General features: G+C 37.5%; 1 protein-coding gene across 2 annotated transcripts in view; it reads right to left on the bottom strand.

Moving 5' to 3' along the window:
• The window catches only part of HCRTR2 (hypocretin receptor 2), a 112,542-nt gene extending 97,074 nt beyond the window's left edge, over positions 1-15,468 (bottom strand). For both annotated transcript variants that reach the window (XM_058734295.1, XM_058734296.1), the window contains exon 1: positions 14,943-15,468. In XM_058734295.1, the coding sequence (XP_058590278.1) occupies positions 14,943-15,165 (223 nt within the window). In that variant the 5' untranslated portion in view covers positions 15,166-15,468. The remainder of the gene's footprint in view (positions 1-14,942) is intronic.
• Positions 15,469-16,547: the final 1,079 nt, after the last annotated feature.

Here is a 16,547-nt window from a genome sequence, read left to right as displayed (position 1 = left end):
TATAAATCTCAGGTTTATCTCACCTGGCTTGACTTACTTAACCTCCTGACTTCATATTCAAGTGCTCATTATATACCTAGCTTTATTACCTCAAACTTAGAATGTGTGGCACCAAACTTTTGATTCTCCTTCCCTGCTTCAAAACTGCCCCTTCCCCTAGGGTCCCATATCTCAATAAATAGTACCATCCTCCATCGTGATATGAAAATGTTGACTCTTTCACTCACTCTCATATGCAATCCCCCAGCAAATCCTGTTGATTTTATTATCAATATATACCCTAAATATCACCACTAGAATGTAAGTTTCCTAAGAGAAGCAGCTTTGTCTATTTTGTTTGTTGCTATAGGCACACAATAAATATTTTTTGAACCAGTGAATTTAACTAGTATTGCAGAAAAGGTCTTATCACTCAATGTACCCTTTGAGAAGTTTATATTCTATGTATGCTTTTATTAAAAGCATACTATTATTTTAAAAGTATTTATTTAAAAGCATATTTTATTAAAAGCATATTATTACTTTTATTATTCCAGAAGACATTGTCTAAGAAATTTTCACATAAACTGTATACATTGCTTGCATAGCACAAAGAAAAGCATCACTCAGAGTAGTAAACTAATTGTGAATGGCATGTGGGGGAGGAAGCCCTACTTCCTATTGAACAGCTATACGTGAATACTCCTCTAGCAATTCAAACTCAGACCTGCCTTTGCCAAATTCATCATGTCCTCTCACTAAAGACACTTGAATTTCTTTCCATATATTCTATGTTAAGAAAAGACAAATAGGATAATCAGTGTACTTTTTAAAAAAAAATGTTTATTTTTGAGAGAGAGAGAGTGAGAGACAGAGTGCAAGTGGGGGGAGGGGTAGATAGAGAGGGAGACACAGAATCCAAAGCAGGCTCCAGGCTATGAGATGTCATCAGAGAGCCCAAGGTAGGGCTCGAACCCACAAACCATGAGATTGTGACCTGAGCGTAAGTCAGATGCTTAACTGACTGAGTCATCCAGGTGCCCCAGTCACTGTACTTTCTTTAACTAAAAACTTCTATTAATCAGAAGATTCTTTTTTATTCCTATCAACCTCTGCATCTGATGAGTTGCTAATTTCTATCTCCAGAATGTCTTTCAGATTTGTTTCCTTTTTCTCCCATATTCAATTCTACTGCCTTGGTTTTACCCTCATAACCACTTTCCTGAAAAGTCTCAACAGACTTCTATCTTCCCAGTATCTAGTCTTTCATATCTTCAACCCATTCTTACCATTGCCCCAGGTTAGTTTTCCTTCAGGAAGCTCTGACATATTAGAACTCGTTTTCAAATAACTTTGGAGCTTTCACACTTTTAAATCTAATTCAGCATGATATAACACTGCAGGTAAGACTGTGGCAGATACCTACCAAATAAAGAAGACCATGTAAGTAATGCAAAGCATCAAAGGAGATTAAAGTTTCTATTTTTTGAAACCACCCAGAAAAGTTCATGAAACCCTGTGTTTTAATGGAATTCCCTGAATGACATTTCAGCGCAGCTATTTATATATCTATAAGCAATCATAAATTTACTCTTACTACATCATCAACTTAGGTGTACTTTCTTTTTTTTTTAATTTTTTTTAACATTTATTTATTTTTGAGAGACAGACAGAGGCAGAGAATGAGCAGGAGACGGAGAGAGAGACAGAGATACAGAATCTGAAGCAGGCTCCAGGCTCTGAGCTATTTGTTAGCACAGAGCCCAACAGGGGACTCGAACTCACGAGCTGTGAGATCATGACCTGAGTTGAAGTCGGACACTCAACCGACTGAGCCACCCAGGTGCCCCAACTTCCTTTTCATCCTTTGGAATTTTCTAAATTATGCTCACATGTCAAAAATACCTCAAATGCTACCTCCTCAGTGAAGGTGTACCTCCTATCCCAAGTAAGATCCAACTTTTATTTTCTGCGTTCTAACATTTAACATATGCCTCTTCAGTAACACTCATATTATAGTCTATTGCTTACATGTTAGTCTTTCCTACAAGATTAGGAATTCCTTGTAGGTAAGGACCATACCTCATTCACTTCTGTATTTCCTCCACAGAATGTAATAGAACAGATTACACGTTGTGGATGTTCAATAAATATTTGCTGAATGAAATAAGAAAAGGAAATAGCTTCAAATTAGATAAGCCTTAGAAAACCAGTGTGTTGGCTTAGGCGGCTTTATTTTTTGGTGTATGTAACTTTTGCAGCTATAGTTGGACTGAGACCACTGATTTTCTATGCTGCTTTTACCTCCATTTGGATCATAAAGATGTATTTGCGTGACTTCAAACTAACAGTCTGTAGATACTGCCATTGTTGCCGATGGTGACTCAGCACTTAGAGAGGCTAAATGAACTCCTGTTTACCAGGAGAGAAAATCTATGCCAAGCTTGACTTGCTATTGCTCTTCTTCCCCTCTAGTGTCTGTGGCCAGGTACTGACAACGAGTTATATATCACTAAGGCAGTGCTGATTAGACACTGAAACTTCAGTTGACTTTACAAAATAATGTACATCAAAATTTTCATTTTCCTTATATTATGCACATATCTTCAACTTGGTATGCATACCGGCAGAGCTGTGCTATAAAAGGAGGAATAGAAATAGAGAAAAGATTTGTATTTACCTGCTGTTCAGAAGTGGGCAAGCCAAGCGATAATACATAAAGCTATTCAAAGAACTAACATGATAGCTCTCTAATACTAAATTTCACTATCTGGGAAATAGGAGCAAATAGTAACCCTATCGCACAGGTTGTTGTAGGATTAACTAAGAGAATGGATAGCAAATACTTTTGTTGGAGAGTTATGTAACTAGGGCAATATGACAATTCCAAAAAGCCTAAAATGTGAATTCTACTGCAATTCACTTCATTCATGAGAAATATTAATAAAGTCAGTTCAAAAGGTCAAGGGTTTGCTAGAAGAGCAATATCTCCCAACTTTGGGCAAGACTGAACTTCGATCTTTTACAATGTGTAATTTGATGGCTAGTTCAGGAAACTGAAGACTGAAGTTGGTCCAAAGGGTTTATTGTTGCCCTTACTCCCCTATTAAATGAAATATCTAGAACTATCCAGCTATTCCCAACAATGCTTTTGCACTCCACCTAAAACTAGAGATTGTTGTTTTTTTTAAATTGACTGGACAGGAGAGTGTACCAGAATTGGCATAAGTCACTGGCAATGGAAGAGAATGACAAAGGATTCCTAAACCTGAGACCTCGTGGGCATTTCCCAAGTATCATGGGCTCAGATGGAGATACGTTTGGTCCTTTTAATAGCAGAAAATATGGAATCAAGATAACATTCAGTCACAGCTCTCTTACTTCATCTGGGGTGCAAATGGTCAAATGTTTCCTTAGACTTTTATTAAATATGAAAATAACTAAAAGTTACTTTGAAACAAACGCAGCTTAAGTAAGGATTTTGTGTATTACAAGTTCTTCTCAGTTATCACAGAAATATAGCATGTCATTTGGAAGGATCTTGGTACAACTACCTTGAGAAAAAATGAACAAACCTGCCACAGTTTGTAAATCTCATTTGCTTTTCATGGGAAGAGCAAAATAGTTTTATTGTGATATCAAGGTGATTCCAGTGTTGGAGAGAAATTTTATCACTGGTCTCTCATAATCATTACTTTCATAATTATATAATATTTATTTTAATATGTATTCTCCTTAAGATATTTGAAAACTCAAATTATTAAGGTTTTTAATTTTAATTTTATATAAAATAAATTAAAACCTGCAATGTTTAATTTACAAAGCATATATACACTTATATGTAAAGTGTTTCTCCTGATAGAAATCTAATACTTTAATTGGTAGCCAAAAATCATATGCTTGGCACTGTTCTAGAAACTGATCATGTACTTGCAAAAAAAAAGAAAAAAGAAAATACTCTCATGGAACTTAGATGTTACTTGAGGGAGACAATGGAAAAATTGACAAACCAACACTATAATTTCAAATAGTAGTAAAATCTATGACAAAAATAAAAGGGGACGGTATCATAATATGAAGAGGGATTCAGAGTGATACAGAATGGGCATTCTTACAGCCTTCTCTGAAGATGTGACAGGTGAACTTAGCAGGAGCCAGCTGTGAGAGGGTCACAGGGAGCTGGAAATTGTGAAGACTCTAAAGCAAGAATAACCTGAATCAGTTCAAGGAAAAGAAATTATGCTACAATGATCAATCACCCAAGGGATATTCTTTCTTACATGAATGTTCATTCAAGGACTTACTCATGTCTGTGTATTTATTCTTTTTGCTTCCCTAAAGGCTAGTTCAATTACTCATGGGGTAGTTGAAAGTATCTCTTAACTTTGTCAAAGTAAAGGCCTTATACAAAGTTTTTAGAATTCTTCACATTTCAAAGGTAGCTTCTTAATCCTGCATGAAAAAACTAGGGTGTATTGAAATCCTATTAGTCATATAATGCAAATACCTGGGTGTGTATATACAAGTGTTTTTATTTTTGATTTATGTGTTTTTTTTTTAATTTTTATGTATTTTTAAGTTCTTAAATTCTTATTTTCCCCTTTTCCACTGAGATAGTTTTGCTTCCTGTCAGTGACCAGTTGCAAAATTCATTATGTCTGGGAGAAAAAAAAAAACACATAGATTCATATACTAGGTACTGTTATTTACTTTCAGGAATCTATGAGTCACCATCACCATCTCTGATGACTTCAAAGAACAAGGTCTTTCTAGGCTTTCCTATGTCTAAAATATAAATCAAGCCCAAGTACATAAAATGTTCCAATAATTATGAAGTCTTTTTTTCCTGCACCAGCTGGTGAAATTTGTTAATGTATTTTTTTTTGAGCTTTCTAAGACTGGGAAACTTTTATAGTAAGTATTTTCATCGGAGAGACTAGATTTTTAGCTGTTCTTTTATAACCAAAAATTGACTTAGTTTCACCCAATGACAAAACTGTTTCATAAGCACTTAACCATATCACTCTACTTCTGTCTCTGAAAGATTAGCACAATCTGAACATTTTAAGAAAGACAAATTGGCTTCAAAATGATATTTATGAGGAACATGGTTCTCTACCAAAGTGGATGACTCATTAAATTCATTCTAAATTGATAAAATAAATTATTATAGACAATGACTTTCTGACCCCATTTCTAGCAATGTAGTGATAAAATCAAAGCCCCACATGGTTGTAACCCGTGTGCTTTATAAATTCATTTTATATAGTCACTGAGTAGTAATAAAAACTCACTGAAAATCTAGGAAAGGATATTATAATTTATAATCATTGCCATATTCCCATTGTGGAGCTAGGAATAGCAAAAAAAAGGTTTTAAACTAACCACAGTTTTAAAAATTTTGAAGTGTTACCATGTCAACTTGTGGAGAAATATTCCCTGTAATTCCTTAAGGGGTCCCCTGGGGTCAGTGTATTATCATCTTTGATTATGTGCATGACAAAAACGCCCATTTAAGATAAAATTTCAAATGAACATCTTAAGAAAGTTGCAACTAACTTAGAGTAAAACTTGGAGGCTTTAGTTGGAAAATATAAAACATTTTCATTATGTTCCTAATTTTTTATCTTTTGACCTCAGTGTGAGGTCAAAACATGATTTAAAGTCCAAAAAGATGGATAGCTAGGAGTACAGCAACCAACCAAAATCTCAAAAATAAGTTATTACAAACATTATTTTAGTGAAAAGCTATACAGAATACTGGAAAATGCCAATAGAGCTATGGCATGTAAGAGTCAAAAAGTACAAAAAAAAGAATCATAAGTACTGATTTCAGAAAAGACATGAAAATTATTTTAAAGAGAAATACTTCTCAAATTGAAATATTCTACAAAGCAAACATAGCAACAGTTGCTATATTTTAGTCTTCTTCCTTTTCCCTTCCTTTATTTGTTTCTTCATTTCTCACTCTCTCCTTTTCCCTTTTCTTTCCTTATGCAACATAACAGCAAGAAATCCAAGAATAAGAGAGAGAATGGGAACTCAAGACAGAAGCTGTAATGTTTTGGAACATGATCTTGAAAGTGGCATTTCTAGTCACCTAGAAGTAATTATCTAGAAAATATTGATCACGTCTTTTATTATCAGTTTTTGTTTTCATTAAAGGAAGCTTCATTAAATGAGCCACAAAAAGGACAGAAATCCCACTGTGAAAACCTTCACAAATATTTCCCCCTTTGGTTTTATTCTTTACATTATCCCTGCAATACTCTGATGAAAAATGCCAACTACGATGGTGCTCTCCTTAAATCTTCCAAGGGCTCCCTCTAAACTGCGGTGTCAAAACTAGCTGAGATCTTCAGTATGGTACACAATCCCCATCGACTGTTCAGCTTTATCCCTAGACTCTCCTCATCTGCACTTATACTGGAGTTACTCAATTGCTTAGCATTCTTTTCATAGTCCATGCTATTTCACGCCTCTTTGATTTTGCTCGTGTTGTTTCCTTTGCTTAGAACATCCTTACCCAATTTTCTTCACCTGTGCAACTTGAATTCATGCATTAATACTCAGTGTGGGTGTCATCTCCTCCTGAATCTTTCTGTAATCCCCCAAATGGAACTAAGTGTCCTTCTTGTATGCTTCCACTGTATCCTGTAACCCATCTATCAAGCACTTGTCACATTATATTGAGATTATCTGTTAATAGGTCTGTCTTTAACTGAAGTGTAGGTTCCTTGGTTTCTATTATCTTTGTACCCTAGATTCTTAGCACAGTAATTGGCACAAAGTCTCCCAATATTGTGTTATTTCCACTGGCAGAGATCCACAATATGAAATGGATATATCTATCAGCTTCTCTTAGGCTTATGCCAATAGGTATTTGATTCCTCTAATTTTCCTTATTCTCAGTTTATATGCATTAAATATATTCTTAACCATTGCGTGGTTTCTGTAACAGAGACAGTGTTCCTTTACCCTTTCCAGTCCTAGTTGGAGTTAGGTTGACAAAATTTGATTGGTTTTGGCCAAATGATCATAAGGCATAACTGACATGTGTTGATATTAGGCAAAGGTAGTTTAGAGCCAGTATATTTTTCCAATTCACTCTTCTCCTACCATGAGGGTGCTAGATACTTTATATGCCACCTAATAACTCATACATGAATTGAAAAATTTTAAACAAGGTAATTTTATTATCTTACGGCCTCTAAAGGGTCTATGAAGAGTTTAGTGAGATCTGTCTCAGAGTATGTCAGTAAGTTTCGGTCAAGCTAGGGGATTGGGGGAGGATGCTATTATGTTATCTCAGACTGTGGCTGAAGGATTTGTCTCTAAGTTCACGTGGTTGTTTGCAGGGCATATTTACCGTACGGTTTTTGGAGGGATATTTTAATTTCCCACCATGTGGGTTGCTTATAACAAGGCAGCTTATTTTCTTCAGGGTGCAAAATATACAAGAATGAGAGAGAATGGGAACTCAAGGCAGGAGCTGCAACCTTTTATAATATTCAAAGTGATATACAATCACTTCTGCTGTATGTTGTTGGTCACCCAGATCAATTCTTGCACAATGTGAAAGGGAGCTACACAGGGTTGTAGTTGATCAGTTGATGGGGGAACATTGGGAACCATTTTAGAGGCTGGTCACAATGGAGGCCACATGTCAAAGTGGTGCATGAAACATGAAGGACCCCTCAACCAGGAGTCATTGTATGAAACAGACTCTCCCATCCATATTAAATGTTAAACAAACAATAAATAAACTTCTGTGACAATAACCCAATGAAAATCCAGGGTTTATTTGCTACTTTGGCATAGCCTAACTATTCCAACCAATAAAGGTCTTTCTGTATATATAACTATTGAAAGAGACTATGATGATTCAAAGGACTTCAAATATTCTAAGATTTGTAAATTTAAGTTCTTATTTTAAATCAAAACACAGGAATTCTTTCCTTTCTTTCTTTTTGCCAGGCTCATGAATTTGGCTAATCTTTATTCAGAAAACTGACAAAATCAGATATTAAAGACATCATAGCTGAAAACCAGACAAAGTTAGTTAGCATGTCTTATCCTGGGATCTTGGAATACAAGACTGGCAAGCTTTTCCCAAGCTGATACATAACCCCTTGATATTTCCATGTACACAAACTTTTCTTTTAAAGTAATTATAACTCACTTCAAGTACTTGATCCACTGAATAAGACATACCTCATAATGTTGTGGAGAATAAATCAGACAATATATAAATGTAACAATGTCTTCTGAAGAGTAAAATACTATATAATTGTTAAACATTGTTCATATATATTATATATTTAAAGAACATTACTAGAAAAAGCTCAGTGATGATAATCTCAAAATATTTTTAAGGATAAAATACATATTCTGTTGGAAACAAACTTAATGCTATTTAAAATATATATCCTATATCCATTTACTTGGTTAAAAGATAATGTCTCATTGAGAACAAAAGTAAAATGAATAAAAGCAGCCCAAAGAGTCAGCAACTCAACACTGGACATATATTTCATGTGTCTTATCCAGTAGCATCTCCAAGTATTCTATTGTCTGTATTTAAAGGTCATTTCATGCCTGGTGTGAAGGGCAATGTTCTTTGGACATATATAACACCATTATGCTCTAGGAACATCATTATTTGACATAAAGATTGACCTATTCAGTTAAATCAGTAGAAATGTATGATTTTTAAAAAAGTAACAGTTATATCAGAAAAATAAAAAATAAAATACATGAGTAGGTTTGAAAACCAAAAAAGAAAAGAAAAAAAAAATTAGATTATTTGACACATTAAATATTTAGATTCTGTCTTAAGACCGAATGTGTGTGTGTCTAAAGACAGCACATCCAATAACTAAATAATCCTTGGCCACAATTATCTAACATTTATCCAGTGAATCACCCCCCTGCCGCCGACACACACACACACCCTGAACAGGCAAAAGTGTTTTTGGCATCACCTAGTTTACCTTGAAAATTTCTCTTGTAAAGTAACCCTAGCCTGACCTTGATTAGCTTATCAAATGAGCTCATCCCCATAGCTGAAGAATTGTAGTCTACCAGAGATATGGCATGGCAACATGCCAGAACAACTCTGTAAATCGTCTAGAGGGCACATCTAAGCATCATTTCCACTCGTTTTTCGTCTGTGTTTCTGAGTCAGGATTAGAAGTAAGGGAGACGGGATGAAGTAATGGAAAACAGGTGGGCCATGGGACCTGCTCAATCCATATTTGAAACTTAGTGCTGCCACTTATTGTCTGAATATACTTTGGAACAAGTTAAAATAGCTTTTGAATTTCATTTTACTCATTTGTAAAGTGAAGCTATTAATCTCCTCCTTACAAGTTTGTTATGAGGCATCAATAAAATACATATATTTGTTGTGGAGCTTAGTATTCAGAACCTGGCATATAGTACTCAATAAATATTCTTCATTTTTCTTTGCAGTGAGAAAGGGAACTAGAGATGAATCCTCAGCTTCCCCCAACACAGGTCACTGACTGACTCCTATTAATGAGCCACTACTTAACAGAACCTGTATGCCTATGGGAGTGGGCCATGTCATAATGCTATAAGAAGAAAGATGGCAAAATCTTCTTTCACCTATAAAATAACACAAGCAGTGGATACTCTGGGGAGCCGAATGAGAATTCAGGAACTTTGAACTGCTAACATAGCTGCAGTACATGAGGATTTGCAAATATATTCTAGAATATAAAATGATGAAAATTAGTGTAAAGATATAAAATATGTATGTCCTAATTAAACCAATAAAAATTGTAAGAACTAGAATATTGTATTTTTATTTGAGTGTTAGATTTCACCTCTTTTGAAAATGGGTATTTTCATTATTTAAGTTTCCTCATTTTTTTTTCAAATATAGGAAGAATTCATTACATTTAAATTATCAGTAGCACATGTTATCTCATTATTTCTGTACATGATAAATGTTGCTGTTGTCTACGAAATAGCCATTTAAAAAGTCATCACTGGGATTTTGTTCAAATCAAAAACATGATTTATTTTACCCAATAAAACTAGGTGGTTATGAGTTTAGTAAAAGTGTGGAGGCATCTGTCTAAGTCATATTCAGATAAGCATATTTTACATTCTGTAACTAAAAACACACAAGTTTAAAGCTCAGTGGCTAGTATAAGCTTTTATAGGCATCATTCATGACTTCTATCAGGTCTTGGAAGAAATGAGTAATGTATTATCTCTAACCTATTCTGTCTCCTGTGAAGGAAAGGGTGGGTTTAGAAACACCCATGAACGTGAACTGGGCATTAGGAGAAGCAGGAAAGAAATGTTTCTTAGGCTTAAGAGTAGTGGGAACTTGTAACTCTGCCAGTTCCATCTCTGGGACATATGATTAGCTCTGTAAGAAGCAACCCATTACAGATATTCGTCCATCTATCCACCCAAATTAGCTTAACTGTTACTGGGTAAATTTTGTAATAGGCACTGTGCTTCAACTAAGTTAAATCAACATATTACCTCTGTGTGTGTGTGTGTGTGTGTGTGTGTGTGCGCGCGCACGCGCGCACGCATGCACGCACGCACACACACATGCTATGTAAAACATTAATAGACCAAAACAACCCAACTACAACCCATAACTCACTAAATGGGACCCAATACAAGCAAATTTAAACTAAAAGACAGAAAATTATCATAAGAGTTAGCAATGCCCTTCACTGAGAGTTGAGAAGGCAATGTTAAGTAGTTAATATGAGGGCACTAAACACCTGTTAGGGTGAGTGGGTGGAGCTGGTATGGAAAAGGAGAACAACATGTGCAAACTCCATTTTACTAATAGCTTTTAGGAAACCTCTCAAATGATAAAAAGGCTAGAGCAGAGGTCATAAAGAGCTCTGTAAGCTACAGACTGGCTGTGTAGGCAGAGGATGGCTGTAAACTACATCAGGGGTAGATCTCAATAGTGGGAATGAAGAGATAGAAATTGGCATTTATTGTCTACTATATGTCAGGTAAAACACACACACACACACACACACGTGTGTGTGTGTGTGTGTGTGTGCCCCTGTATATGTCATGTTCTCATAAGATTTCTACAAGGCAGGTAGTATTAACCTTAATTTTCGATTAGAAAAAACAGACATAGAGAGTTCAATAACTTGCTAATGATCACACAAGAAGCAAGAAGCACAGCTGGAATGATGTCATGTGTTGAATGTTCTCGTCATCTTTCACATGGAGACAGCAACAGGGAAGATAGAAGCATTCCAGGTGAAAAATCATGACATCTTTGAATGCAAAATTAAGGGAGGCAGAGATTTGCTCATTTCCTCTAGATGTTTAATGTTTCAATTGACCAGAAACCATCACTCCACCCAGTTTCAACTCAAGAGAAAAGAACTAAGTATAACATCAACTATATTACTTTGAGTGTCCCTAAGAGCCCTCCCCTCAACACACATTAATTTTAAAAACATTGCTCAAAATGTACTGGTCAAATAATTGAATGCATCTACTTGGCTATAGTACAAGACATACTTAGGAATAGGTTATATATGGCATAATTTTGAAGATACTGGAAAAACACTGCTTCCAAAAAGAACTCTGTCCTACCTTTCTTCCTATGACCTAAAATTCTATAAGTAGACATGCACATGTCTTTTATTAGAATGCATATACTCATGAAATTTAATGTAGAGTAACTTTTGTCTTAGTTTGAATGACTTGTGTTGCATTTGTTTTTTTTTTTTCCAGAAAAATACTTTCCATCACAGGGAAGAAATATCTAATACATATGGGAGAAGGGACACAATGAAATAAATGGGCTGTGGAGAGAAGAAAAAGAGGTAGAGATGATCAAGAATTTGTCATTCTGCTCAGGGCATATCCTGTTACATCACTTCACAAAATGACAGTGTGGGAGAAATGACTTCTAACTGATCACATTATATTTGTAAGTTCAACAAGGTTGAGATTTTCCAAGTAGTCAGTTACATAAAAGTGCAAATGGTGAATGGACCCGAAGGGTCAGGGATTACATCTGCTGCCAACACTGTGGTCTTTCACCTTCATGCCTAATGTTACCTCTTTATCTTACATGAATAATGTGATTCCTTGTCCTGCCACTCTATGCATAAAATTACTTACACTAAAGGGGCAAAAAAGCAATTCTCAATCTAATCCGTTTTGCAAATTTGACAGTGACATTAAAGAGCAGGAAGTTGTCTGTGAGTAATGACACTGATCATTTGTTTAAATGTCAAACTTCGTCAACTTTCAGGGAATATGTCCATAAAGAATGGGTTTCCGTTCAGCCAGAGAGGATTTCAGTGTTATTTAGTCCTGAAGAAAATAGCTGTTAGTATCTTGAGAGCATAATGCTTTGAGTAAAATTTTCTTTTTAAGCTGAATGGAATTGGCCATTTCAGCACTTGGGACTGTGGACAGTGCTCTCTTCCTTGTATTATGAAACATGTAGTCTTACTGTAGAGGTGTTTCCTTTTTGAAACTAAAACATTCTCCAGGCTAACAAACCTATACCCCTAAACTATGCAATTAGAATATGGAGACTATGCATCAACATCCTGTGTAAAGTCAGAATGAAGTAACAGCAAAGGGAAACAAATTTTATCACAGAGATTAAGTGTGAAATAAATATTAAGGAAGGGAATTAGTTATGATTTGCAGCTATTCTTGCAAAACAGGTCAAATTTTTACTGCAATGCAATAACATTCCTCTCTGGATAGGATTTTGCTTCAGACAATGACAGAGCCATTAACCCTTCATGGTAATTTATTAACAGTGGACATAGATGCAAGAGAGAACAGGAAGTACATTTAATAGGCTTGCAGACAGCAAAGAGCAGAGAATTCATTCTCTCTATGCTTTCTAGCTCTAGAGTGGAATATCAATGGAGAATTCTGGATCTGAGATCAGATGAAATGGAGTTGAATCTGAATAGTGTTCTTTAATTAGCCATTTCATTTCTCTAAGTCTTGTTTCTCCTCCTGTCAAATGTGGGTTACTTTGAGGTTTAAGTGAGGATGTAGGCAGAGAGGTCTGGCATACTGGTAGGTACTCAATGGATGTTCAATTTAGATTATTTACTTTTCATTAAGCATTGACATAATACAGTGATAGGTTTCTATGCTAGTGGCCAGATGTTTTAATAGCTGTAAACTCTAAGAAGGGATGTCAAAAAGGGAAACAAGAAAGGCATCGTTATTAACAGACTTATCCTTACAGCAAAGTACCCTAAGTGTGTGTATTTTCACCTTCATCCACCTTATTTGCATCACCCAAAGATTCCCCTTATGTTTACCTTTTAAAAAATCAACAAAAGGAGAGTAGCCTGAAAATAGCACAGTAAGCATTAAAAAAACAACTACAAAGTTTTCAGAGGATTCTTATCTCTCTTCAAAAATAACATTTTACCAACTCTCTCCAGAATGCTTCTCAGTCACATACTTAGCAACTACTCTGTCTTTTGAATTGATGAGAGACTACTTTGAATGCTTCCTATCCAGAATGAAACACTTGGGGAGAGAAGGTAAAAATCAGATTAATGCTAAAAGCCTGATAAGTTCCTTATCATCCTCCCTTGCAGCTACAAATTCTTTGCTTTGGACTTCAAAGCCACTCAACCTATCTCATCTCACCCTGTCTTCTTCCCTTTTTATAACTGAAAATCAAGAGCAGCAATCTTGTAGCCTCCCCATCTCCTCCTGTCATTTTCAACAGAGATTGCCTCCACACTGCCCTCTGCATTTGAAACGCCTCCCACTCTCCATTCATCAAGGTACATGCTCCTTCCATTCACAATTTATGTTAAGTCGTCCCTCCCTTCCAAAGCTCCTTTTCTTTAAGTGGATTCCCCAGCTGCCCTAATAAACTCCACCACCAGTCTCATACAGCACTGTACCTCCCACCCCCACGACCCCACCCCCCTCCCCCTGCAACATTCAGAAATTAGCTAAGGTGGGAAATGGACGAGGAAATCTATGTCTGCATAGGAACCCAGACAGGAACAAATAGAGAGCTTAGCATTAAGCTCACCATCTCCTCTCAGAAGGGGGAAAAAAAAAAAAAAAAAAAAAATTACAAATTTTTTTTTCCAAGCCTGACAACAAGCATGTTCTAGGGGGGGAAAATACACACACACACACACACACACACACACACACACACACACACAGGTTGAGTGGATGAATGAATGAATGGATAGGTGGATGAATGATTGCGATCTCTTTGGTACTTTTCTCAGATGCCCCTCCTTCTTGCTTGCTCCTGGCAGGGTTTCTGTTTAATTCAGCTTCAGCGTGTGAGTGCATCTCTATGTTTTGCCTCTGTCTCCACTCACTGCCCTTTCATTACCACCTCTAGACAGAGCCGAAGCCTCCGCGCCAAAGGGCACTCTACCTAGCTCACAAATGCTTTGTGACTCCAACGGCCAAAGACAGCTTGCTCCTCAGGAGCACAGCTTTGCATTTTGCCAGCTTCACCTCTCCGGAAAGCCCCCCAAACAGCCGGCTACATTACACAAAAGGATGACTAATTTCCCCATACTCAACAAAATCCACCTGAGACCCAGTCGCTGCCCCTCTCTTGGGGCTTGTAACCTAGGTGTTCGCAAAAGAAACACGCTTCCCTGCTTCTCCCTGCAGATGCAAAAAGGAATTACGACTCCAGGGCTGGGTCCTGGTTCCTAAAATCAGAAAACTTACTTTCTTTCTTTCTTTCTTTCTTTCTTTCTTTCTTTCTTTCTTTCTTTCTTTCTTTCTTTCTTTTCTTTTCTTTTCTTTTTTTCTTTTTCTTTTTTTAAAAACCAAACCCCACCCCGAGAGCAGCGACCTCTTTGTTTGCATCCCAAGGGGAGGGAGGGGTCTCCTGAGCCTTTGCAGCCAGGGGTGGAAGGGACGTGACAGCCCTCTGGAGGGCTGCCCTGGACGAGACTCACCCAGGACGTTCCCAATGAGAGCCACCACGAACACGATGATGTAGCCGGCGATCAGGACCCACTCATATTCTTTCGGGTGTAGGTATTCCCTCCACAGGTACCGCAGGAATTCCTCGTCGTCATAGTCGGTGGGGTTTAAAAAAGGCTCTTGAGTTTCATTCAGCTCCGAAGCAGATGACCAGTTGCGACAAGGGGGGGAGTCCTCCAGTTTGGTACCGGACATCACGGGCTCGAGTCCGGTTCCGCTCAGTGCCGCAAGCCGCTCTTCCCCTGCCCCATGAGCCCTGTGATTTGCGGTGGGAAAGGCGGCGCGGAGACGCGAGAAGGGGCTTCGGTGCAGAAAATGACGTGAAAAGTTACTGAGCCAATGCCTCCGGAGTCTTGTGCCCGGCAACTTCTGCGGCGGCTTCGCTGTCTTTGCAGACGATTTTGAAGAGAGGCGGCTGAGGAACTGGGGACCCGGCACTGGAGGCTGCAGCAATGACACCGGGAGGAGACAGCTACCTCGGGCTCGGCTCAGGCTCAATTACTCCTCATTCCAGCACTGAGTCCGCAGCCCACAGCCTCCGCCTGCGCTGAGGGAGAGCTGAAGCTGGGGGGGTGGGGGTGGAGGGTGGGGGTAGTCCTGAAAATCTTTTTAACCTGTTTCTCCCCCTTTTCTACTTTTCTCCTCCATTTCTCACGTGCAGTTCCCATGACCCATACACAGACACGTGTAGGTCTATTGACATGACAGTCATGTGAACACATGGCTAATAAAGGATTTGTTGTTAATATAGCATTTGTCTTTTTAATGTAAACATAAAAGGAATGAGGAGGGGCCACTGTGTTCCTCAAGTAGGTCCATGCAAAAGTCATCTCAGGCAAACACTGTAACGTTTGTTTGGCTTTGCCAGCTTAGCACTTGCTGAATCTTGAACATAGCACCTCCTCTCCCCATTCTCCAAAGTGGAGAAGGAGACCATTTTTGAATCGAAGGATATAGTTAGCTGGCATTGTACTTGCACTACCAAGTGTCACAGGAAAAACAGCAGCGATTCCTTGAAGAACACTAGGGTCATATGTGTGCTCATAGTTAATGTTGTCAAGCAACATTACAGATCAAACAGGGTGAAAGGAACTTCTTAGAAGGATGTAGTGGTGCGCACACAAATGCTCTCTGGTTAATACCACACCCCACTGGTCTTTCTTCTTATTGACCCAGGACTGATGTCACCTGCCACTCTCTAATGGAACTGATTTTGTCTCTAAGAATAGTATTTTGGGATTTGTCATAGTATGAGTTCAGGATCCTTTCGTTCTCAATAACTGTGATAGGAATACTGCATTTGATTATAATTTTGTACATGGGAAGGACCTCAGACAGCATCTAGCCTGAACTTTAGCTTAATATTAAAAGCCTTCTAATAACTTTGCTGATGTTCTCCCACCTAGCGTGGATGGACCACTTCAGTTTCTGACTTCAGCCATCGTGGGGCTGTTCTAAGGTTTAGAGAACTCTTCTTTACATTAAGATAAGATTTTAAACCAATATACAACTTTCTTAGTCTTTTACTCTCAATTCCTAGTTTGCGTCTTGGTGCTACATGGAATAAATCTTCCATA

Source organism: Neofelis nebulosa, chromosome 6 (assembly GCF_028018385.1).
Source record: "Neofelis nebulosa isolate mNeoNeb1 chromosome 6, mNeoNeb1.pri, whole genome shotgun sequence".
In the NCBI taxonomy this organism is placed as follows: Eukaryota; Metazoa; Chordata; class Mammalia; order Carnivora; family Felidae; genus Neofelis; species Neofelis nebulosa.
Note: the sequence above shows the minus strand (reverse complement) of the source record. Positions and strands in the feature narration are given on the sequence as shown.